Raw genomic sequence first — 23775 nt, 5'->3', positions numbered from 1 at the left:
GTACTGTGGGAACCACTGGTCAGGAGGAGGGTGAAATGTTTGAGTGTTTCTTTTAGAAAAAGCCACTTTCTGAGGAGGGCTGGTTTACACTAACTCTCTATTCTCCTTTCCCTTCCTGAAGCATTTCTAAACACAGGTTTATTTTTATCCAGACAGGAGAAATCCTCTTGTTCCCTATTTGACCTAGCTTTATCCTTTTAGATGCATGTTTTGCCATTTACTGATGTACTATTGAGAAGAATAGTGTGAAAGGTGTGAAACTGCATTTTGTTAGTACAACACATTACCATTTTTTGTACCTGCAGTGTTCAGATCATATTTTTAAATATATTTAAAACTTAATATTTTCACTTCTGCTACTTAAATCCTACTAGGTACATTTTGGATTTTAGAGAAGCTGCAGTCTCGTACAAAAATAGGGTTTGCAACTCTGCTTGTATGCAGAGAATGGAAGCCTCTATTCTCCTTGCAAGCTGATGACCAGTACCTGAAATTGAAAAGACACTCCAAGTGGAAGAACAGTAAGAGATCTAGATGAGATCTGCGTATGACAAAGGTCCATCTAGCCTCCTGCCTCACCTTGAGCAGTGCTCAGTAGTGAACACCTATGGACACAAAAGCACATGGTACATAGAAAGGGATGCTTTTCCCAACCATTCCCTCTCAGATTCTGAAAAACATTTTCATTTTATTTCAAAGATGTTGTTTTGTGGATATTTTAACACATCCACATATTGTTGAATCAGAAACCAGACTTACTGTCTACCCAAACCTGTTTGTTCAAATTCTGATTCAGAACCAGTGTGAAAAAAATACCCGTCTTAAACAGACTCAAATTTTGGATACAGGTCAAAACTTTACAAGTTTTTTCACTATAGAGAGACAAACAAAAATCCAAGTACTGTAGTGTAAAAAAAAAAAAATAATAATAATAATAAAAACACACAGGGTCAGGTTCAAACCATGAGGGACTATCCTTCAGCCAGCATAAATTGTTACCGCTCCACTGAAGCCAATGGAGCTATGACCGCTTCCCTCAGCTGAGAAACTGCCCTGAGTCACTGGCTCATCTCTAATGGCACTGCCGGGGGACAAGGTGGGTGGAAGGGAAAAAACAGGGAGGAAGGTTGATGTAGGGCAGCAGGTGCTATTTTATTTTTTTAAAGAAGCTGGCAGTGTTAATAGAAACTCTCTCCTGTTGCATTCTTATGCAAAGCTCAGATCTGAAGGTTACCTGCTTCCCCAGTGACTTGAAATGATTTTTTTTTTTTTTTGTAAAGTAATCTCTTCAATCTGTCTCTTCCTCTATTTGCAGAACATAAAAGTAACCACAAAATGCCACTGTTTTTGAGCAAAACTAATCTGCCCTTCCAGTAATACCAGGCCACGCGATGATTATCTCATTTTCTTTTTGACAAATGTGGAATTATTGGCTGGTGATTGTCAAAAAAATTCATGTCTCTACAACAGATAATTAAGAGTAAAGACAAAAAATATGAAACACCGAGCATAAGAAATATGAGGCTAATGCATCTGGCTGGTGACCTGTTCTGCAGAGTTAGTGACACAGAGCAGTCCCCCCCCCCCTTTTTTTTTTTTTAACTGTTTATAGCTCTTCCACACCTTTTCTACCCCGTTTCAGTCATGAAAGAATAAAAAGGAAAGAAAAATATTTTTCTGCATCAGGGAAAACACTTTTAACAAAACGGAAAGCAATAAAGTAGCCTGGGTTTGGACAGCCTGCTTCAGGAGCTCTTTGCTGAGGGAATGTCAAAGGTTTCTAGAAGGAAGAGTTTACACGGTTATCTAGGGATGGAGAGAGAGTCTCGGTAAACCTCAACAAATGTGGGATGCAAACAGAAAAGAGACAAAAACTGTTCCAAGCTCCTAATTGTCAAGGACTGGGAAAGGAAGAGCTTGTCCTTGGAAAATCCAAAGCATCACCAAGTTCAGAGAGAAATAACAAGCAGTCAAAATGAAATGTTGACAGTCTCAGTAGGGATGCTACTTCTGCAGCAGGTACACACTGCAGGACTGCCAGCACACCGTCAACTAGCCTGACATGACCACTGGAACTCACAACATAACTCTTTCCCTGAAGAGAAGCAAAGAAGTTTCACTGCATGACAGAGCAACTCCTAACCACGTATCCAGGACAGACACAGTGCCTCAGATACTCAGCTCAGAGGAGAGCCATCTTCTCTCCTATTCAGCTTGACTCTTGCTGCTTAGAAGCCTGGCCATCTTTAGTGTGCTGACAAAAGCAAGGTGTGTACATCAGTCCCAGCAATCATGCAGCACAGAGCCAAGCCACGGCGAGACACTCCCTTCACCAGTACTGGCAATAAATGTTACATGGAAAGGTCACTTGTAGCCCTAGGCAAAGGAAGGGTGAGTCCTTCTGGCTCTCTGGAAAAAACTAGTGGAGAACAAGTCTAAAAAAGGAAGTCCTGAGGCTGCAAGGCAGGTTAGGCAGGATCAGACTCCAGACAACACAAAAACCATTTTGAATTGAATCTATGGGGTTCAGAAGGTAAAGGAAGAGTCAGGCACCTAATTGCCTTCTTGACTTCCAACCAGAATCCAATCCACCTGGCTTCAAGTATTTAAGTAAAGAGCCAGCCATGGCCCCAGGGCAAAGCAGGTCTTTGTGGGTTCAAGCACCCTCTGCAGTTCCAAGCCTCCTTGCACTGACTGCAGTGAGCCTTGAGTCTCCAGCCTTGGCAGCACACCTAAATGTTTTGATTCTGCTAAGGCAAACCTTTGGTAGACTCTCTCTCCATGAAATAAAGACAAGCCCTTTTCAAGTGCTATCGCATCCAAACTTACCCTAAGCAATACTCAATGTGAAAACATCATCCTGCTCCTGCTTTTCTCAGGGACCTCAGTAAAAGCCCAGATCAATTCACATATATGGTCCTGGGAGGTGTCCAGCCTACATCTTATTCCAAAAAAGACTACTCCAAAGTACAATGCTGGAACAAGAGGTGGCATAAACTAGGTTTATATGGTGCAGACAGCAAAGAACTGAAATGAAAATACAGAAGTCTTACCTAGGTACAACAACTACATTAAAGAATCCCCATTACAGCCATTACACTTTATCCCTGCACTTTCATTTTCCACTGTCATGAGACAGACTCCAAAGGCATATTTGCATTACCAAGGTGTTACCAAAGTGGAGTGAAACACTTTAAGTTTCTTTTATAGACAATACATCTATTCACGGTAGATAAAGGGATTAAAGATCCTACTAAAATCCATTAGAACCAGGAGTAATACTGCCACATATAGTTTTATTTTGCACTTTTATTATACCTTTCCTCCCAGGATCTTAGAGCACTTGTCAAATAAGAAATTAGGCTCTGTTACTTTATGAGAATAAAAGAAAAACTCTACTTTCAGATAGAGAGGACAGCTACAGTGACAGCTGAAGGTCACACAGGAATAGAGCCTGGGTACTCTGGCTTGTGGGTTTCTGCTCTAAAGCCCATTCCCTTTTTCAATTAGAGGGATGACAGCACCACATACACGTGGTACTTAGGGTAAACATTTGTCTGAGTTCTTCATCTCCTCCTACCATTATCTGCACCATTTTTATTTGAATGCCTCATTTTTTTTTCCCAGAGTTTTCTGCAAAATTCAAATGAACCGTGAACAAGAGAATGAGAGGTTTATTGAGCCATAGCAGGCTAACACTACCCATGTTGCTGCATGATTCGAATACGTAAGTGGCCCAGATGCTCTAACGTTCAATTAATGAATTCTGGAGATTTGGGAAGGGGGTGGAGGGAGGGAAAAAATTACACAAGATGTTGGCTTTGCCATTGCATTATCCTAGGTATCTCACTCTGACGAAGGTTAATGAGGAGAGTTCAAATGCTAAGACATAATTAAATAACAATAATTAAAGAAGCTGATATTGCTAGAAGCAGCAAACTGAAATGAAGTAAGATTGTTTCCCTTTAAAAGAAAGTAGGCAGTTATTTTTTAAACACAACCCTAGCAGGTTTGTGAAATGGTTTCCCATCTTCCAAAACATGAGGCAAGCGCTCATTAATTGGTATCATTACATGTTTAATGCTGTTTGCCTTGCCTTCCCTGATCCCATTTGCCTATTTTTGGATGGTAGCCTCAGCACAAATGAAGCCTATTTGGCAAGACTGCACCCAGATCAGAGACAGACATGTGGTCATCCTGGCTAATGTGTGGCTGAAAGGTGTTCATATACTCCCCAGGTAAGCATGATATGAAAACTGACAGAGAAAAGAATTGTAAGGCAGGCAGCGCTCTGACCCTTAATATTCTGAGATTACAGTCGATACAAGGCATAAAAGCTAAGTCAATGTTTGGAAAATTGAAGTATTCAGATCCTGAACACCGTGAATGTTTTGGAGCACTGGCCATCCCTGCTGTAGACTGCCTGGGTCACGTGGTACGCAGCAGAAAGCAGAAAAAGAATAAGCAGTTTCAATGTTTTTCAAATTAATTTGCAGCTGCTAGTTAACATTCATCTTCTTGTTAATGACATCAGAACTTCCCACTGTTCAGAAGATTTCACTGATTTCCTCAGTACTCAAGAATCACTCAGCACTGTCAACAGGGCAAGCGCTACCATGGTAAGCACAAGTTTGCCAGCTGTTGAAATCTAACTCTGGATTAATGGAAATCAGGTGAGGTGATCCTGGCAAAAGCAATACTCACAGCCATCCCATCGCTTCTGCAGGCCCATCCCTCAGGTGGGTTACCCTTATGGATTCTTCCAGGTGGATTGTTTTAGTGAATAGACAGGGGAAATGCTACATAAATTTGTCAGGTCAGAAGTTACATTAGGCTCCACGCATGTCCTAATTTTGCCTCATGGATTTTGCAAGGAAAGTCAGGCCAAGAGAAGAACTTCTAGCAGTGGAAATTAGAATTCCAGAACTGAATTCATTTAGTGATGGATGAATATGAGGCACAGTATCATTTCCCTTTGCAGATAAAAACTGGATGATTCCTTTTTGTAGCCCCAGTGAAGAATCCCATTTCCTTCCAGGACTTGCTAGGTGCCATTACTTGGAAGACCTTCTGCCAAAGGAAAGTTCTCAGTCCCCAGATCTAAATGAATAGGCTCAAATCATCTAAGCTCAAGTGAATCTTATGGGCTACTAAACTGAATCAGAACATTGGACCCTGAAACTGGATCTGAAAGTTGTATCTCTTCCTGGAGTGTAATACTGTCTCACTATGGATGTGAATCTGAACTGCTGCAGAAGATGGAAAGATAAGGAACCTTTGTTGTATGCAGATCTTATGTCATCAAATCAGATTTTTATTCTCCTGGATATGCTTGTGAAAGAATGGAAGTATTCTGCCAGTTGTGTGGCAGCGTTCAAGGAAGGATTGTTTTTATACAGAGTGTAACTCTGTGCATGTCTTAGAGCTTTAGTGAGGAGCCAGAACTGCCACTACAGAAGTACTCAGTGATAATATGGATCACTTTCATGCAAAAATGTTCTCTAGGGACTATTTGCATAATTTTGGGTAAGTGTTGAGTAAAAACAGGGATTTCTGGATGCTTGTTAATCCAAACATAAAAACTTCTTAACTTTGCACTTGAGCTGTCTACATGCAGGGGACTATTTCAAGAATAAAAGAAATTAGATCTTGGTCCATCATGCTTGCCTGTACCCAAGACAAAAATAAACTGAGGCTGTTAGGATAAAGTAATTGTCAAGCTCAAATGTGTAGGTGTCAAAAATATCCAGCAAATAGTGTTTACTTTGATAAAAGATTCATAGATCTCTTTTCACCCATGGTTTAATTAGATTTAAATGAAAAATATTTTATGCACAGGAGCCCACAGATGGAATATTTGCTCTTCCAAATACATCAAGTGATTGCTCGTATCCCCAGATTAGTAATATTTAACTTATGTCTTCTAAGCTTTTTAACCTTCAGAAATGAACCTTCAGTTTTTGATAGTGATCTTCTACCTGGTGCAGCAAGCTAAGTGAATTCCCAGTTGCAGTTTAGGTTTACCTTATTGTTAGTTACAGGGACTTCAAGTAGTAAGGTGCTCTGTTGTACTGACTAGTCTACAAGCACGTGGGAATCCTGGATTTACTGAAGTTAATGGCAGAAGTATCTTTTTGTCCACAATTTCATACATAAGGAGAAATACCTGAAAGGCCTGAGAATGTAAACAGACAAGGCTTAGAGCTAAACATGGGAAAGGGAAAAGCAAGCTGAAAGGTCAAAGCAAGCTGTTGTTTGTGCTGTGATGAAGCTCTGGGGCTGAAGGCCTGTTGAAGTGAACATCAGCTTCATTGTTTGGTTAACTAATTTTTCATCACAATCCTTTAGACTCCTTTCGCTGAGGTTACATCACTTCAGAAACTAGACGTGATCCTTTTGTTTGTTTGTGATGGCATCTAGTCACCCCGTTATCATTACATCCTTACACAAACGATCACTCTGCAGGGTTAGTCGTACAAATATAAGCAGTGGATCTTATGAAACATCCAGAATTTATTTCTGGACTACTCTTCTGATGTCGGTATCTCTTCATATAATTCCTTGGCTCGCCTGTTGCTGTGGTAGGGAACATATTACAGGGTTATATGGTTTACATCGCTATCACAATAGCGATCTGTTTGGTTGTTAAATAAAAACATAACATGTTAAAAAAAATAAAGGAAATTTAACTTTGTGTAAGCTCTGCACAAAATTAGAAAAACTGCTGTGACTTATGTTTACTGTTCATCTTGTCAACCCTGGCAGTGTCCTATTGAGAGGCTTCCTGGTGTCAAGTGCACTTTCTTCAATATGAAAAGGGATTTGTATTTGTAATGAAGATTCATACAATAAAGACATAGACGATCCACAAATAAAACAGCTTTTTAGCCTTACAAAAGCAGTACCACAAGAATTAATGTGCAGGGAATCTACAATGGCACACTCAGAGTCCCTCATCACAGGAGCCAATGGGTGCAACTGCCCAAATTGATGGAGTGGTTTTCATTTACCCCAACAGTGAATTTTTTTTCCTACCCAGACAGACCTAATACTTTTTGACATAAATAAATGGGAGGATCAGTCCATTAATGCAGAAGATTTAGTAGCTATTTGTTGAGTTTTTGCCATCTTTGACATTTGAGAACAGAGCTTAATGATGCAGCAGTTTAGCATAAACAACCTGACTGCATGGGGACATTTCTTTTCCTCTTTCTGCTACCTTCTCCTCCAGGCTTGGCATTCTCAGTGTGTATGTGACTTGGGACAGTAGGATCCCTTTTTGAGTGCACCTACAGTCTCTGTCACAGCTGTTAAGCTTTCTTTGTGAAGCAGGAGTTCTACAAGGGCACAGGTTAGTTTTTCAGAGCTTAAAATAATCTTGTTTCCCTGGTTCCTCAGAAGATGTTGTGTTTAAAAAAATAAAAATTACATACTTTAATAGAAATACTTTTCCTTCATTAAATTAAATCTCTAAAGCCCAATAGCATTTTCAGTGCTTATATGAAAATGCCAGTGGGGATTTGAGATTAAAAGCAGTATTTTTGTACAAGTCAATGAAGATCTCAATAGGAAAGAACACTCTTCAAATATAAATTCCTCCAGTATCGAAAAAGACAGATTTTCTACTTAGGTCCCTGATAATACTTCTCCCAGCCTTGTTATGAAATTCTGTTTTCACATATCTGATATAAGACTGTTCCACATTAGCTCTCCGTTTAATGAAATCTTATTAACGGTGCCTTTTTTATTATAGAGATATGCCAAGCTACTCAGATTTAATTCATGTTTAATGGTAAACATGAGGTGCTGTGACCCATTTGTATGCAGCTCAGGTTCTCTATTTCTATCCAAAAAAGGAGTAAATGGCATGTTAGAAGTAAAAGCATAATATATCCACTATTGACTTACTGGTATCATCTGGACATATATAGTTGTCTTTCATAACAATGTATGTGTGACCCACAGCCAGATAAGTAGCAAAGGAATGGATTAAAAACCAAAATGTTCCAAAAAGCCATATATATATATATATATATATATATTTATATATATATATTTTTTTCTCCCCCGGTGTCTCCTGTCCACTCAAGCAAATAAAACCTTGAAGCCTGCATTTTTGTAGATAAAATACTGAGTGATCAGGGTGCAGATTTTGGAAAAGTACTTTCCAAAATTTCACAGTGAAGATAAAAAAAACAAATGAACAAACAAAACAAAACAAACAAACAAAAAAAAACACTAGTTTTTTTTAGTAATATATGCATGCAGATGTAAAGTTCTTTTCCATTGGAGGATATCGAGGCAATGTTTAAAACCAGGTAATTATTACCAGTGTTATTAAGCTGGGGGAAAGTAAATTGAGTTGTAAATGTAGGGGTACAAAAAAGGAGTGTACGTACATACAACTCCTTTGCCAATTTTGAAGGCATCTGAGCTGATGCTTACAGGAAACATCAGTCCTTCGGTAATCATCTGTTCCAGAACATTCAAAGAGAATTAGAAAAACAGCCAAATCAAGGCACCCAAACGTGAAGTCCTGAAGAACAGGCCTTGAATTGTGTCCATATCTTAAATTCACTTTTTTATTAGCACTGAGAAGGCTTTTTGACTCAAGATTCTCTCCTGGAGTTAGGCAAGCCATTCCCCCCAACGTTCTCCTTCTAGAGGATGATTGGAAGAAACAACTTTTTGACCCAGCCTCCATAATCTTAGTTTTTCCAGACTGTGTTCTAAATCTGAGCCTTGAAAGCATGCACATCCTCAGGCTGTGGGGCTAGGAAGAGGTTCTTAATTCTTAATGCTAAATCTACTTTGCTTTCTGTCAACCAAGTCGATGTACAATGGGTTAGTTGTTGAGCAAAAGTAATCATGATCCTGTAAATTAATATTGAGGGTGTCAGCGTGGAAGGAGGCAAAGCAGGATTTTGCTGTGTGCTTTTTTAATGTTAAGTATTCACATTAAAAATAAAAACAAAACAAAACCAAACCAAAATCACTCCTGCAACGTGATATGTTTAAGGTATTCTTGGAAGTGTAAATATAATTTCAAATGTCATCAGGCAGAGCTTTTGACTGGGGACTTCTTGCATTCTGGGTAAGTACTGAACAAAACAGGTGGTTGCCACTGTGCTTTTACTGCTATGTTTTGTTTGGTTCCCTTCCATTAGGCAAAATTTAAAAATGCCTGCTGAAACTAGTGGGAGAGACAGAGGCATGTGGGTTTTTGAGGTGACTTGGCCAAAGAGAGAGCTCTGGTTGCCTATGGATATTGACATCTCCTAAAATAGGGGACAACTGAATAAAGTTTCTTGAAGATCTAAACTTTGGACTTAAATGGGATTTAGGTTACTTTAGTTGCTAAATCTGTTTGTGGATTTATTCTTGAGTGTCTTTTGAAAGGTTACTCATCAGTTTGGTAGAGGAGCAACAAAAAACACAGGATTTCTGACTTCAGTCCTCATGTTCAGATAATGCTACATCACATATTTGATAGAGGACAATGACCTTCACAAAGTTTTCATTTTAGAATCTTTCTGAAAATTGGGGTAGTGGTTTGGGCTCAGCCTTGACAACTTCTGAAAAATCTCGCCAGGGTTCAGTCTCAAATGTCATCAGTGTGGACATGACTGGTTTGAAAGATTTTTCTACAGTGATGAGAAAATCTCCTTGTACTTAATGGCACAAACTTTATTTTTTCTTCTTTGCCTTGGAAATATGCAGTCTTGCAGTACACTAGCACTACTGCATTACACTAGCGCTCTGGAAAAAAAAACTGTTTAAATCCATTTTCACTCTTACTTGCCGTCTGTATTGTAATGCTTCTGGAACCTATCTTTCCATTAGCAACAATTATTATAATCAATAGATCAAGAATGTACAGATAAAGCACATTAGGGGTAATCTATTCTCTGTTTCTTCTAAATCAGTTCTTAAACTCAGAAGGCAATCATTGCAAGTGCTGACCTAGTTTTTCATTCAAATCAAGCTTTTCTGTCATTTACTGGTAGCTTCTATTGAAAAAGACCATCGGGACTAAAGCATCAGTTGCTGTTTTTCTCCCACTCACCTGGAGTATCTCTCTTCATTTTTCTTTTATCTGAAATATCTCCAAATCTGTAAGATGTCTTCAATGTGGAAGAAAGAGTGTTCAGGTAACGTGGCTTCCATCAGAGATGTAGGTAAGACAAAACAGGGACTGTCCTCACAGCCTGGTGAGGAGAGGTTGGTGTGGAGAGTACAAATGTTTTGCTGGCAGTTATGCCAATGAATTAGCAGCCTGTGTTGGGTGAGCTGTTTAACCCGCCTATGCTTCAAGTATTCATCTCTTGAATGGGCTTGAAATTTCTTTTTTCTTGCTGACAATGTGCTGCCTGAAAAATACCTGTGCTATAGCCTGAGGGATATTTAGGAGGGATTATCAACTCCTGTGCAACTGGGGGACACTTAGCACAAAGAGGGATGTATGTGGTCATGTTGTATTCACTGATTTCTAACTCCATGAGAAACCCCAAGGCTGACTGTTTGCTCTGAAGTCTACCTTTGATAAAGGCAAGTAATGTTCAATTCTAGCTCAGCTGAAAGTCATTAGCATTCTCCTGCTGTATTACATGCAGATTTTCCTGGCTCACATGAATAGCATTACATGGAGCATGCATTCTATATCAGCAAAAGAAATGCATGCATGCAGAGCTATGGCCAGGGTTTATAAGGTTTATTAGATGATGCTTCCTCCTCCACCTCCTCTGTACTTATTTTCTGCTGACATTCCCCCTGGCTATGTTTTCCCTTCCTCACTCTTGTGTCCTTTCAACAGATTGGGGTGAGAAGGGTTGTTTTTACTTTAAATAACTTTAAATCAGCAGTATATTCTTTGATCTATCACCGTCATGTATTGGCTGACCCTTGGGTGCACTGACAGTGTGTGGGGTAACTATAAACTTAGTTCTGTAGCCTTGGCTCACAAATTCAAATGTCAAGTGGTGAAATTCCATATGCTGAAGTAACATGGATACTGCCCTCACTCAATAGGAAGAGCTGAGCAACTAAAATTGTATCAAATGACGTAGTCATGCATGTTGAAAATTCCCTTCTATTTGTTCAGAAATATCTATATCACGTAGCATGTGTAAACTGAGTCCCTGTGTGCACCAGTGTAATCTGGCTTTTTATGGTATGGTGCAAAGAGGGGCTAATCTTCTCTGCCTATTGTAATTAGTCTGCGTCTTCCAGTTTAAATCAGGAAAAAAAAATAGGAAGGCTTCTCCATATGCAGTAAAATGTCTGCAGTGAACAGCTTGTTGCTTATGTACAATGCTATGCTTATGAATTTATGAATTGTTGGTCACTGAATTTGGTCATCCAAATACAGGCTCACGGGTACTAGTAATTGGCTGTTTGACTGCTAACAGTCTGCACACCCTATCCCACAACTCTATGTGGTGCATTCCTTGCTAAGGCTATGAATGCACATCAAGGAAACTGCAATGTTTCTGGACACACTTCCACTTAAATCACTGCCACTTTGGTTTGAAAAACTGTTGCTGACTCCAACTTTTTCTGTGCTTTAGAGGTTCCAAAGTTGCATCAAGTGAAACTGGAGCCTAGAGCAAAAATGTGAGATGCGTAGTTGAATACCAGATCATTTTCAGCACAATGATAAGGTAATTGAAAGCAATAGTCTACAAATGAGGGTGTTCTGCATGAGTCTTTCTTGACTAGCATCCAACCAGTGTTGTAAAGTCTTATTAAAATAAAGATAAGGCTTAAGGTAGAGGAGCTTATGAGCCGAGTGGCTGGAAGGGACTTGGAAAGATTGCGGAGAAGATGGTACGCAAATGCCATGATGATTGGCAGGCAGGGTCTGAAAGGTCAAAGACCTGAATGAGGTAGCAAGATAGAAGTGGGCGGCAGAGGGGTTAGTTAAAGGTCACTGAAGTGATTTTCTTGCACCTTTTTCCATTTTTGTGGGTCTTGTAGAGTCTGTACAGCATATGCCATTGGCACCCTTGATAGTGTTGGATGGATAAATATATCACAAATGAATTGCAACTAACAAAGTCCTAAGCTTTGTACTTTGGCATTGAGTAGCACCTCAAGTTCAAGCTACTTAATTAAAGACCAGTCAACAATCTGTCAGTGCTGATGGAAGCAATGACACCATCTCAGGATGTGGCATCCCTCTGTGATGTCAACTACTGTCTGATTTTTTTTCTTAAATTTCTAGTAAATATCCCCATTGTGCATAGTGACTCACACTTTGTATTAATGAGAAATGTAAGGCTTTAAAAAAACAATTGCACTGTAGCCTCATTACTATGAAAAATCCATTACGTGGAAGTCATTTGTCAAAGCCAACTGTTTAGTTGCTGTAATTTACATATTTATCAAGTTTGATTGGAATGTAATGACTTTGACTTTCTTCATTTTTTTAACCTTTCTAACCCTCTTTCCATGATGAGGACATTTCTTTTTTCTTCTTTATGGAAAAGGGCAAAACATAATTCAATTTACATTCACTAATAAATATATGTATTAGGTTCAGATTTCATTTTTTTTTTTTTTTAATGTTGGAAATGAGCCACATTTTTATGTTCTTATGTGGAAATTGATGTGGGATCTTATCAATCCATGAAGCTTTTGTCCTTACCAAGGAATCTGGCTGGTGAAGAATAGACAGCACAACACTCTGTGAATGAGATAATGAGTGTCAAGATATGCAGTTAATATTGGATCTCCATAATTCTAGTAGTTGAAGGATCAGACACGCATGGGTTTCCAGCATAATCACATGATTTATTATGGATGATTACTTTCATTTGCATCTGATGCTGGGAGACTTGTGATGGTACACCAACTAGAAGCATTATATTCCCTTTAATAAAGAGTTGGAGACCTAGGAGGTTGCTGAGGACACTGATCCACACAAGCATCTTACACCCCAGTGAGATGTTACAAGACAGGCAGGCGGAGGTGATGAGAGTTTGCTGTAGCAGCTGATACTGGGAGTTGTTAAAGCTAAGCAGTGTGGCACTGCTTGTTTGCAACTGGCCTCAAGTGAATAAATCTCTTCTCCCTGCTATGGAAAAGGCTACAAAATATGATACAGTGGCTGCAAGAATGACAGGTGAAGAGCAGAATGCCAGCTCTCATCTGAGCATTGAAACTTTCTCTATAAAAAGATTGTAAGGACATGAGAATTGAGCTTATCTGTGGCGCGCTTGTAAGGGTTCATCTGAAGGGGTCAGTTCATTCCTCTGGAATATTCCAAAGCCTGAGCAGAAGCTAAAACAATGCATGCAAAATTAAGACATTTAAAAATATATAAACACCATGGGAAGAGGCAAGTGAGAAGTACTGAAATTCTGCAAAGGAAACTGCTGGGTGAATATCATCTAAAATCTCCTCAGAGTGAGACGGTGGAATAGTTCTTAGAACAAATTGGGTGTTAGCCAGATAAGGGTGGTCTAGATGGGCTGAAAGGTCCTCACTAGATTAAATGTGAAAGGGAATACGGATATTTTGGTGACTAACTTTGAGAAGTTGTGAATATCAAGCAGCAGGTGGTCAGACACAAATATAACCTATGTGACAAAAAATGATGCTGCTTCACAGCATCTCCCACTTGACATTCCTGTCTTTGACATGTCCCATCCTTTAAATAAATGATGACAGAGAGTGATCCCCTTGAGCTTCAACTTGGAGCATGTTTTTATTAATTTATTTCTTGCTGTGCTAGATTTCTCCCCCTCCACTTTTAAAAGCTCCTTTGACTTTAATTAAAATTCTCCATAGGCTTATTGCCTTGAGAGAGAGAGTGCATGTATATAAATTGGTTTTAACAGTTTGCTGACTAGCTGTGTTGTACAAAGCCTGCACAGCCTTCCAGTATATGTATTCAGACAAAATGATTGTTGCATAGCATACCCAATACGCTATGCCATGTGACCGTTTCCCTGAAATTTATTGCTAACTAATGATGGGACAAAAAGCAGAATTAAGATTGGTAGACACTAGTGCACTAGTTAATGCGCTGCTTGCAGATATCTTAGAGAAGAATCATCTGTGTGAGGAACTGTTCTTGGACGCTTCTCGGTTTGCAGAAAGGCAGGTAAGAGGAGAAGAGACATAGCAGGTTGGTTAGAGTAGGAGAAAATTTTGTGTGTCCGGGTGGAATTTAAACATTTTAGTGGTAACTGCTTTTGTAACAGTATGTGTGTGGGGAGTTATAAGCAGTGTCTGAATCAGGATGGTAGCTTACTTAATTTTTCATCTTTAGTGAGGAATGAAGGTGCCCTACCTCTGGGCATGCATCTCACCATTTTCCTTTGAAGTAAAGTATGAGGGTGTGAAAGGATTTTATCCTCCTAGACTGCTGGATATGCGATATAGGCCGAATATTCTTAGTATGCTTCTGTCCAAGGTCGTGTCTGTGTTGCTTGCTGATGGTAGGTCGTGGTCAAGCGTCTAGAATATAAACAAGAAAAAATGGTTTAGAACTGTTGAACTGTTCAGACTCCTCTCAGGCTACAGACTCCCTGACAGCACGTTCCTGTGACTACAAACTGGGAAGAGTCAGTGAATAATGCAGAGGCTTGGCAGTATGTCCAGGAAAGGTGATAACTCAGCTTCTGATGTGAGAGAAGATGGTTTCCACCCTCTCTGCCATCCCCCTTATGTTAAAATGAAACTGTTTCTTATCCTGATTTGAAAAAAATGACTAATATTACAATAAAGACAGATTTGTTTCTGTGCGGCTTTAGAGATGTGTACAAGTGTTTCAGGCCTGTGGTAAGCTGAGGCCTGCCATCTTACTGAGGTCCACCATCTTACTGAGGTATTTTGAATTTGGTACATAAGATCCTCTACTGAGAATCTTAACTTTTGGTGCTACATGCTCAGGTCTGAACTTTGATTTCAGGCAAGCTGTGAATGTGACGAGAGGCTATTCACTGGTGTCTTTCTCATCTTGCAGACTCAACACTCTCTCTGAAGACAGTGTTAGCACTTCCTGGAGAGGTCAGTGTCATGATCTGAGGAGCAGTGTTCTTCATGAATCTCATTTCAGCAGGTAGCTTTTTACTGACTGCTAGCTCAGCTACTGAAGAACACACTGTCATAGTTCAGTAAAGGCCAGAACCTTTTGCAGAACACCTTGCATGTCCTGCCTGGGATCACTGCTTTCAAGCAAGGTCTTGTACACGGAAGGCTTTATTCTGCTTAACCCTGTATCAGTCTCTTGCCTTCCTCCCAGGCAAGGTCTGACAGAGCAAAGAGAAGGAAAAAAAAATCACCTCCTGTGGGGACACCCCATGCTCAATTACGACTGGTGTTTTGGGAAGAATGAGAGAATGGTTTGTGGTGTTCATGTCAGTGTCTGAGAGAGAGAATATAGGAGGCAAATCTTTGTTAGACTTTGTTAGTTGCATTGCAGAATACTTTGTGCTTCACTGCTCCCCTGGGTTTGAGCTGGCAGAGGAAGGAAACCTTGATTGCTTTTTCATTTTTCTCCTCAGAATGATCTATGACTCTACTTAGAACAAAATACATTGGGATGTAACTACCTAGCTAAGTCCACCATTTTGTGCTTCTCCAGTCTTTCTTCCACTACTGTTCTTGTTGAGCTCTTGGTTGTTTCTGAGGAGGATGAAGGCATACCCCCAGTGGGTGATAGTGTTCAGGCACAGCTTTCTAAAAATCTTTTGGTATCCATACATGATTTTCTGCATGTTTCTTCTCTATCCATTGGCCTTGAGAGATTAGAGGTGCTGGACAAGAGGATTCAGGAGTTGCATCTCCTGACAGCTGCAGATGTCCATTTCAGAAATGCTTTTTTGGAAGGATACATGGGTGCGATGATGTGGCTCTGCATCTCAGAAGCTTAGAGTCTGAGTACAGCTGTATTGAGATTCTCAGTCCTCTTCTGCAGTTCACATGATTATGCTCATTTTTTATATGGGTAAATTTTAAGTACTGAAGTTAATCACAGACAAATCCACAGCAAAACTGGAAAGAACAGAACAACGGTGTCCTGGCTGCTCCTGTAACTGCTGGACTGTTCTGTGAGTGGTTGGTAATTCCCTCTTTGCTATCTTGGCTGAAATTCTGACATAAATTATTCCCTTATCTTTCAGCCCATGCATACTTGCAGCAAACAAACATAGCCTTAGCCCTCTCCACTGGAGAGAGCTGATAGAGAATTGCTTTATAACATGCCCTAGAAATATTTTTTGAATCCCTGGATTTTGAAGACAAACTGAAAAGATACCAGTGTAACTGCAGTATTGCAGGTGAAAATATCTTGCATCTGAATATTTTATTTCTATATTTTATTTCTCTCCTTTGTATAAAGTGAAAGCTACTGGGACAGCAAGCATTTCTAGAGGGATGATAGCTGTGAAAAGAGAGAACAAGATAGGTACCAGTTAGCATTGATTCCTTCCCTAAAGATGAGGCCCACTTCTTTTGTGGCTGCAGGCAGCTCCTCAGTGTTTCTGCCTATCTTCACTACCCTGGAGTTCAGTTAAGAGAATTCTGTGGAGTGGCTGAAGATTTTTATACTGACACTGGTGGTAACTGAAGAAGTGCTATGTACGTAAACTACTGTGTTTGTCTGGTGTATGATTTTTAAAAGATAAATGCTACGTTTTGGTTTGTTTAGTTTGCAATATGACACTGACAACTGCAAGAAAAATGATGAGTGCTGTAGATCAGAGTTTGTTTATTCAAATACAGATGGGTGTGTTCTGACTCTACTGAATTTAAGGAAATAGTATTGAAAGGCGCACAAACAAAATGACTTTTAGAAAAAGATGGCTATAATGCTTTTTCCTGCAGGTGAACTTTACTTTCTTGTTCTATACCAGCTGAAGGACACAAACATTTTCTGGGATTTTGGGAATGATTTCTGGGGTTCTGGGATTAGGCATCAACTTTAACAAGATGATATATAGCTTTGAGGAGACACATTTGATGTACCACTTAGCCTTCCCATAATTTACTGCCTGCCTGTGGTCTCTGGAGGGCAAGGGGTTTATCTACACTCCAACCTGACTTTATAAATAGCAAAGCAGGATAGGGAAAATGAAAGCAGGCTGGGGACCTGTCTGCTAAATGGTTATGATATGACGGTGATGCAGGTAGGTGACATTAAATGCTACTGTCTGCATCCTTAATTATGAGTTGTCATCACCTTGGCCATTTGAGGACGATAATGTGCTGCTCATATTCCAGATTGCCATTCCTATTCATAGGACTGTATGTTCTAATGTTCAAAAGAGTATGCATAATTTAAAAACAAAGCCTCAGTTTTTGGTGGGAGTTTTTCAGTGGAGAGGAGGAGTGAGGGAGGATGATGTGAGTGTACCTGGAATAGTTTTGTATGTGGTTAATTTTCCTGCCTTGGAAGGGTGGCAAGCTGACAGTATCAGACCAAATAGAAAAACAGTCACTTCCAAGAATTAATGAAGATTAAAAACAAACACGTGGGTCTGGGAGGTAGGGGGAATCTTCATCTACAGTCACTTGCCATTTCTGATTTTGCAAATAGCTTTACAGTGTCATTTGATCTGCTTCAGCGTAATTTTACCAGGAGATACTTCTGGCCTTTTGCTTTACAGTCAGATCCCTTTGCTGGGCTATTAGGTTGAAAATGCAGTCAAGTATTAACATCAAAACTGTTTATGTAACCTCCCACTGCATGGAACCCCTCCAAAATACCCTGCAATTGAGGGAAGGATGGCGAAGGAGATGAAAAGCGAGAGCTGGACAGAAATAGTGCCTGCTCTGGGATTTAAATAGGTCAACTCATTTCAGTAAATAGAAGTTAGACTGTTGATATATGCCCATCTAGTTAAACTGTCATCAAAGTTCATTTAGCTGCAGTCTACCAGAGGTTGTTGGCCATCAAAGAGATGCATAACACATTGTTAAAAAGGAAAAGGAAGGAGGAACAAATAAATAGTTAGGCAAAGAGATCATACAAGTATTACACTTTCAGATTCCTGGAGGCACTGAAATATGTTGATAATTCTTTCAACATCTACTTTCAGAACATTGAGTCACACGTTCCTACCCTTCCCCTGTGTTTGTCCCTATAGGATGCTTGCATATAGCATAAGTCTAAGTGCTCCTTTTTCCCTTTTCCTGGAATATATTTAATTTCCTTTGAACAAGAGCAAACCCAAATCCCAGGGCCTCTGAATAAGGGGGAATTATGGTGGAGGAATACAATGAATGTCTTAATCCTGTGTCACCCTGTCTTTGAGACACTGTGTTACATTAAATTGATTTTGCAAATGAAAGCTAAAAGCTAAGCAAAAGCCCCCAATCTATTTTGCCTAAAGATGATTTTAGTGCTCTTTATGTTCCCCTAAATGACAAACCAATTTGTTACCTGCCTACATAAACATTTGCCTATATTAGTACCAGAAATGTTTTATTTTTATTAGCCCAAACTTTATCTTTTTATGAAGACACAAGGGCCCAATAAAATTAGTGTGCAAATATAATACCCAATTTGCATTTTTCTGTGGTCAGCAGAAAAGCTGAGCAAAATCAATTTGATATTAGGTCAGCATATACATCAATAAAGCATACGCACACACAGGACCATTGTAATGGTCCCTGTAATTTCTATGCTGCCAGAGTAAAAAGATTAAATAATATTAAATGCCCCAAAATAGCTTTGCTTTTAAGAGGGATGTAAAAAGAAAAAGAAGAGAGACTTTGGCATAAAATAGGCAATAAAGGATAATAGTTGCACAATCTCCAACTTTAAAACATTGTGACAATGATCTCAGAAGCAGCCTTCCTGCTAAAAGGCCCCAGTTCAGCAAAGCTCTTATGCCAACACTTACATCTAAGCCCATTTTTAAACACAATAGAAGTCTGTCAAACTAAATCACATGTTAAGCACCTGACAGAGTTAGGGCCAGAGCCTCAATGAAAATTTGGAACTTGAGAGGCTTGGATCCAATTTTGAGTGCAATGTGTAGGACTGCTGCTGGGTAGAGTCCAGGCACAAGTGAGGCTTTGCTAGACAAAACCCCTCTGTGCTCCAGGTGGGACTACCTAAGCATGGTTGGAAGGTGAGGGGAGTCATTGAGCACCAAAGGCACAGTGTGGAGGTGCTCCCCCTGTGCAGAGCTGACCTCCCATGGATGCTGCATGGGAGCCAAGATCCCGCTTCCACCTCTGCCAGAAAAATGCGACTAGGGCTCGATGTCTGATTTGAAGAAACTGTAGTACAGTCTTTACTCATCTCTGTGGTATAAATGGTACCACTTTTACCTTCGGTACCACCTGGTTTCTTTGCACTGCTCACACAAGACTTGAAGATGCTGACGGGATGTGGCCTGCAAACCAACTATAACAGGCAAGAAATGCTTGTGTTTATTTGACCTAACCCAGTCTAGTGGTGCTTGATAGAGACCAGAAATTGTGTTCTTTTGTAGTGTGTGTTGCTGAGATATGTATTCCTACCTGAAATGACATTTGTGACCAGAAGTAACAAAAACAAGTGGAATTAGGTGCTAATCTGGTCTCTCAGGAAAAGCCAGAGTACAGTAAATGCTGCTTGGATTGGATTTGCTAAAGCAGTTTAACGTGGCAGAGACTAGGCAGCCAGGACAGCAATGACATCAGTGTTTGCTTTCAACGCAGATGTTACAGTTCTGTTGGACAGACAAGCCGAGACAACACGGTGAAGCGTAATGCAATATCATTCTTTTTTATTTCCTCCGTGGAGTCTTCAACTCACAGGGTTTTGAATACAAAATGCTGGCAACAGCCCACCTCATGCTGCAAAGTCCCTGAGAAAGGAAGACTGGAATGTGTTTTGCCAGTGGATACACATATTTCATGAAAATGTGTGGGCATTAAAATCAAATTAACACGTTTTTTAGGATGATGGGTTTCCATTTCTTCTGATTCAAGCCTTCAGGTCTAGTATGAATGGGGTAAAACATAGGAGAGGAAAAAGGCAAACCATTCCTAAAGCCATTCTTAGTACCTTGCCCCAGCTTTGCAGCACTCTGTGAAGGAGTGGAGTTCACTTCCACGTTCTCCTGCATGGGTGCCAGTTGAAAGCTTTCTGAGGCAGACTGCTGGGATAGGATTTACTCTGCCTTTGTACTTCTCCAGCCTTAGTAGTACTAATTAGGGAAATTGCGTCATTACCATACCATGGTTTTAGGACCAGAAATCTGCTCTCTCTCTGCAGTCTCTGAACTGGTATGGTAGCAGGAAAGATCTCTGATGTTGAGCAAACTCTGCTTCAGTCCTGTTACAGAACTTCATTTTGGTAGTGCAAATGTGATCTCATAAATTTATTATTTCTGCAAGAAAATTCTAATTACTTAACATGCTCCATACAAATAGTTGTTTCCATGTTTTTATAGCAGCATAAAAATGAAATTAAAAAGGTTAAGTGAATTTGCTGCCTTTCCATGAAGGTTTAGATTGTGATTTGACTCCTTTCAGTAGAAAACATTTTCTGAGGGACTCTGCTTTAGTTAGACTTGTGTAATCTGTTACCAAAAGTGGAAGTTGCCATTTACCAGGTGAGAGCTGAGGGAGTGTTGCCAATGAGACTGCTTCAAGTGACCGATTGTACGTGCTATCGTGTTGGAGAGGGGACACGGGTTGCGGGCCAAATAATGCAAGTTGTATTCAGAGAGATGAGATTTGAGTTGTTTGTTAGCAGTTAAGTGGGTTACTTTTCAGTATGATATTTGCTTGGTGTTTATCACCATTGTGGTAGCTTTAAAGGCAGAATAGATGTTGAGTTGAGTTTAATAAAGTTTTTTAAAAAAATGCTGGGGAGGGTCAAAACTGTCATAATTAAAAACAAAAATCTCATCCTCTAAAAAGTTTCTTAGTTGAGAACCTGCTCCAGCTCCAAATGGGCCACTATTTTGCTGACCACTTTGCTGAGTAGTCATGTTGCTGAGCATTGCTTTTGTGATGAGTCCATGCCCCTTTAATGTTCTTTTTCCTGAGAGGAGAAAACTCCTCCTCTTGCAGATGTCATCCCAGACTTCCTCTTTTGCTCATTAAATTTGGTCTGCTGCTATATCTCCTTCCTCCCACGCTAATCAATGTTAATGCTAATGATGTGGGGTGGTCATCAACTGATGGTGTTGTACTCCTTTTCGCTGCCTCCCACTTTTCCTCTGCAGACAGAATTGACCCCACCAGCTGCTATGGTTGTTGGAGACATTCTTGTATTTCTTTGCCTTTGGGGCTCAAATACACCAGAGTGGTGAAACTGGAGAATGAAAGAACAAATGAATGGTTGAGTTGCAGGGTGAGCATCTGTAGGACATTTAGAAGGGCTAAGGAAATAAATAAATAAAAACCTTGCTGAGATCTGTTGTCCAGTTGCCTCCTGAGAACAACCAAAAATGTATTGATTATTTCTGTGATTTTTTGTTAGGTGTGATTTACTACTGGGTAGGCTGAGCATTTGTAAGACTCGGGAAATTAAAAACAACACCAAAAAGCCCTCAGGTGTGGTGTCAGGCTCCAAATATCTTTCTTGTTTAAGAATGTATGTATGTAATGTATAAAGCTAATTAAAAACAAACAAACAAAAACCAGTTTGGATTTAGTTTTCAGTTGCCTTTCAGTGAAAAAAAACTTTATTTCAGAGCAAAGATTTAAATTGGATCCTGCTGTGTCTAGTATTACTCCTGCTGTGTGTTCAGATCTAGATAAGATACCTAACTGAAGTCCTGACCTCTTACGGTCTTTTAAGTTCCCAAAACTTCTTTGAAGGGGCATAATTTTTATTTCCTCTTTGTTAACTTTGTCAGTGCACAAACAGGGAAAACATTCCGCTTGACTTTCGATAGTGTGGGATTAATCCATGGACAGTTGTGTTAGGATCTGTCTTCCTTCTGCTGAGCTGTCATTTGAAGGGGACCTGGCTTATTTTCACAGCCTCACAGGAGAAGGTTGCTTAGTGCACCATTAGCCACCTTTTATGGTCCACCTCAGAGGTCCTTGCTATTTCACGTAGCAGGACAAGTGATTTCCTTAATGTGATTCATACACTTACTGTTTCTCCCCAGTTTAATTCAGATTTTTTTGAATTTTTGAATGTCTCTTTCAATCAGAGCAGATGCAGACCCAAATAGTTAAGAAACAAAAGAACCTACAATACCCCCAGAATAAAACCCACGCTAACAAACATCATTTGTTAGCCCTTACTGTTGTGTGGCACTGCTAAGGTTTGTATCAAGGGTAATGCAGGGTGCAGTTGGCTTTGCGAAGTGAATGGCCCCCCACTGTTCTTCTCGGTGCCCCAGGGGGACATTTATCACAAGTGCGAGAGCAATTATAGTGCACTTAAACTCACTGTAGTAAATCTTGCTTTTTAAAAAGAGAGCTAACTTTGTTGTCGCAAGTTTGGCTGCGTGTCATTAGCTTTGCAGCCCTTGTGCAGTCTGCTGTTATGGCCTGGTGCGGAGACCCAGTGACGCTGCCTGCTTTAATTATAGATTGCACTTATATATAATGTATGACCAATTTTAATAAAAGGATATGCTTTAATATTAATGTCCCCCATGTGTCCTACATATGGGACCTGGTTTAAGGATCTTTGTCTCTCTTTTTTTCCCCGCCATCACCTGCCACCCCCCTCTGCTGCAGCGAACCTGCGTCCAGGTGCAGAACAGAAAGTGGTGTTCATCACTGCGCGTGTCCACCCTGGGGAAACGCCATCCTCCTTCGTGTGCCAAGGTGAGTGCCTGCAACATCACGGTTTTGTAACAAAAAGGAAAGATCAGATCTGGTTTCCTATGGATGCCCTTGCTGAGTATGCCTGATTTTGTTGGTCTGACAGAAGGCTGTGTTCATGTGACTTTTTATTTATTTATTTATTTATTTTTCCCCTTGGTGAAGACACTAGATGACTCTCTCACCTCTACCCAGCTGTATGTCTTTTTGAAGTCAGTGGGAATACATCATCACTGAGACTTGTGAATGTTTGCGGAGTTTGGTCAGAACTGGACAGTGGGCTCTGAGGTTATTCAGGAAGACTTGACAGTCTGACATGCACACATGCAATGTGATCCCATACGGCTCCTTTCTGTAGGAAAACCTGCTGGAAAAGCTCTGGGAGTGGTACTCTGTTATTTTTTCTTGATGTCTACTTTTTTCAATAATTTTTTCCACTGCAAAGTAATGGCCCTAGTTCTCTGGTGTAATTCTGAGAGGCCTCTATTTGTCTGAAGCTGCTGCTCGGAGGAGCACAGCTCCCAGTGGCTGACAGCTGTTCCCTGCACAAAGCATTCCTGCTAAAAATAGAAAGCAAATTACCCAGCTTGTATTTATAAAGAATTGTAAATCTCAGGCTTGTGGGTACAAATAAATAAATAACCCTTGCATGCGTTCATATAACTTCATTGTATAGGTCTGAAATATTGTACTTATGGTATGTGATTTTTCTGCGGTGATAAATTGTTGATGGTGTAAATCAGTGTAACTTCCCCGAAACCAAGGGAATGTGCTAATTTACTGCAGCAGCTCGGGTATGGCCTTGCCTAGCCAATGAGTTGCATCAATCAAGCATATGCAGAGCTTATTATATTGGCTGCTCGTAATGCTGCAGATTGGTTTGCAACTGGCCCTGTTGGTACCTAAAGACCTCAGTGTGGAAGGTCTGGCACAGTTACATGGTCTTCTGTGTATTTCTCAGCCTGGCAAAGCCCCATGTCTGGCATCTCTTTAAGGCAAAAGGTCAACAGCTGTCACTTCTGCTGTCCTGGCCCGATG

General features: G+C 40.1%; 1 protein-coding gene across 4 annotated transcripts in view; it reads left to right on the top strand.

Moving 5' to 3' along the window:
* BEND5 (BEN domain containing 5) overlaps positions 1-23775 on the top strand; it is a 921457-nt gene that overhangs the window by 682230 nt on the left and 215452 nt on the right. For 2 of the 4 annotated variants that reach the window (XM_035333424.1, XM_035333423.1), the window contains exon 7: positions 22651-22740. The exons of the other annotated variants lie outside the window; for them this stretch is intronic. In XM_035333424.1, coding sequence (XP_035189315.1) covers positions 22651-22740 — 90 coding nt within the window. The remainder of the gene's footprint in view (positions 1-22650; positions 22741-23775) is intronic. 4 annotated transcript variants of the gene reach the window in all.

Source organism: Oxyura jamaicensis, chromosome 8 (assembly GCF_011077185.1).
Source record: "Oxyura jamaicensis isolate SHBP4307 breed ruddy duck chromosome 8, BPBGC_Ojam_1.0, whole genome shotgun sequence".
NCBI classification, from domain to species: Eukaryota; Metazoa; Chordata; class Aves; order Anseriformes; family Anatidae; genus Oxyura; species Oxyura jamaicensis.
This window is presented reverse-complemented; position numbering and strand designations above follow the sequence as displayed.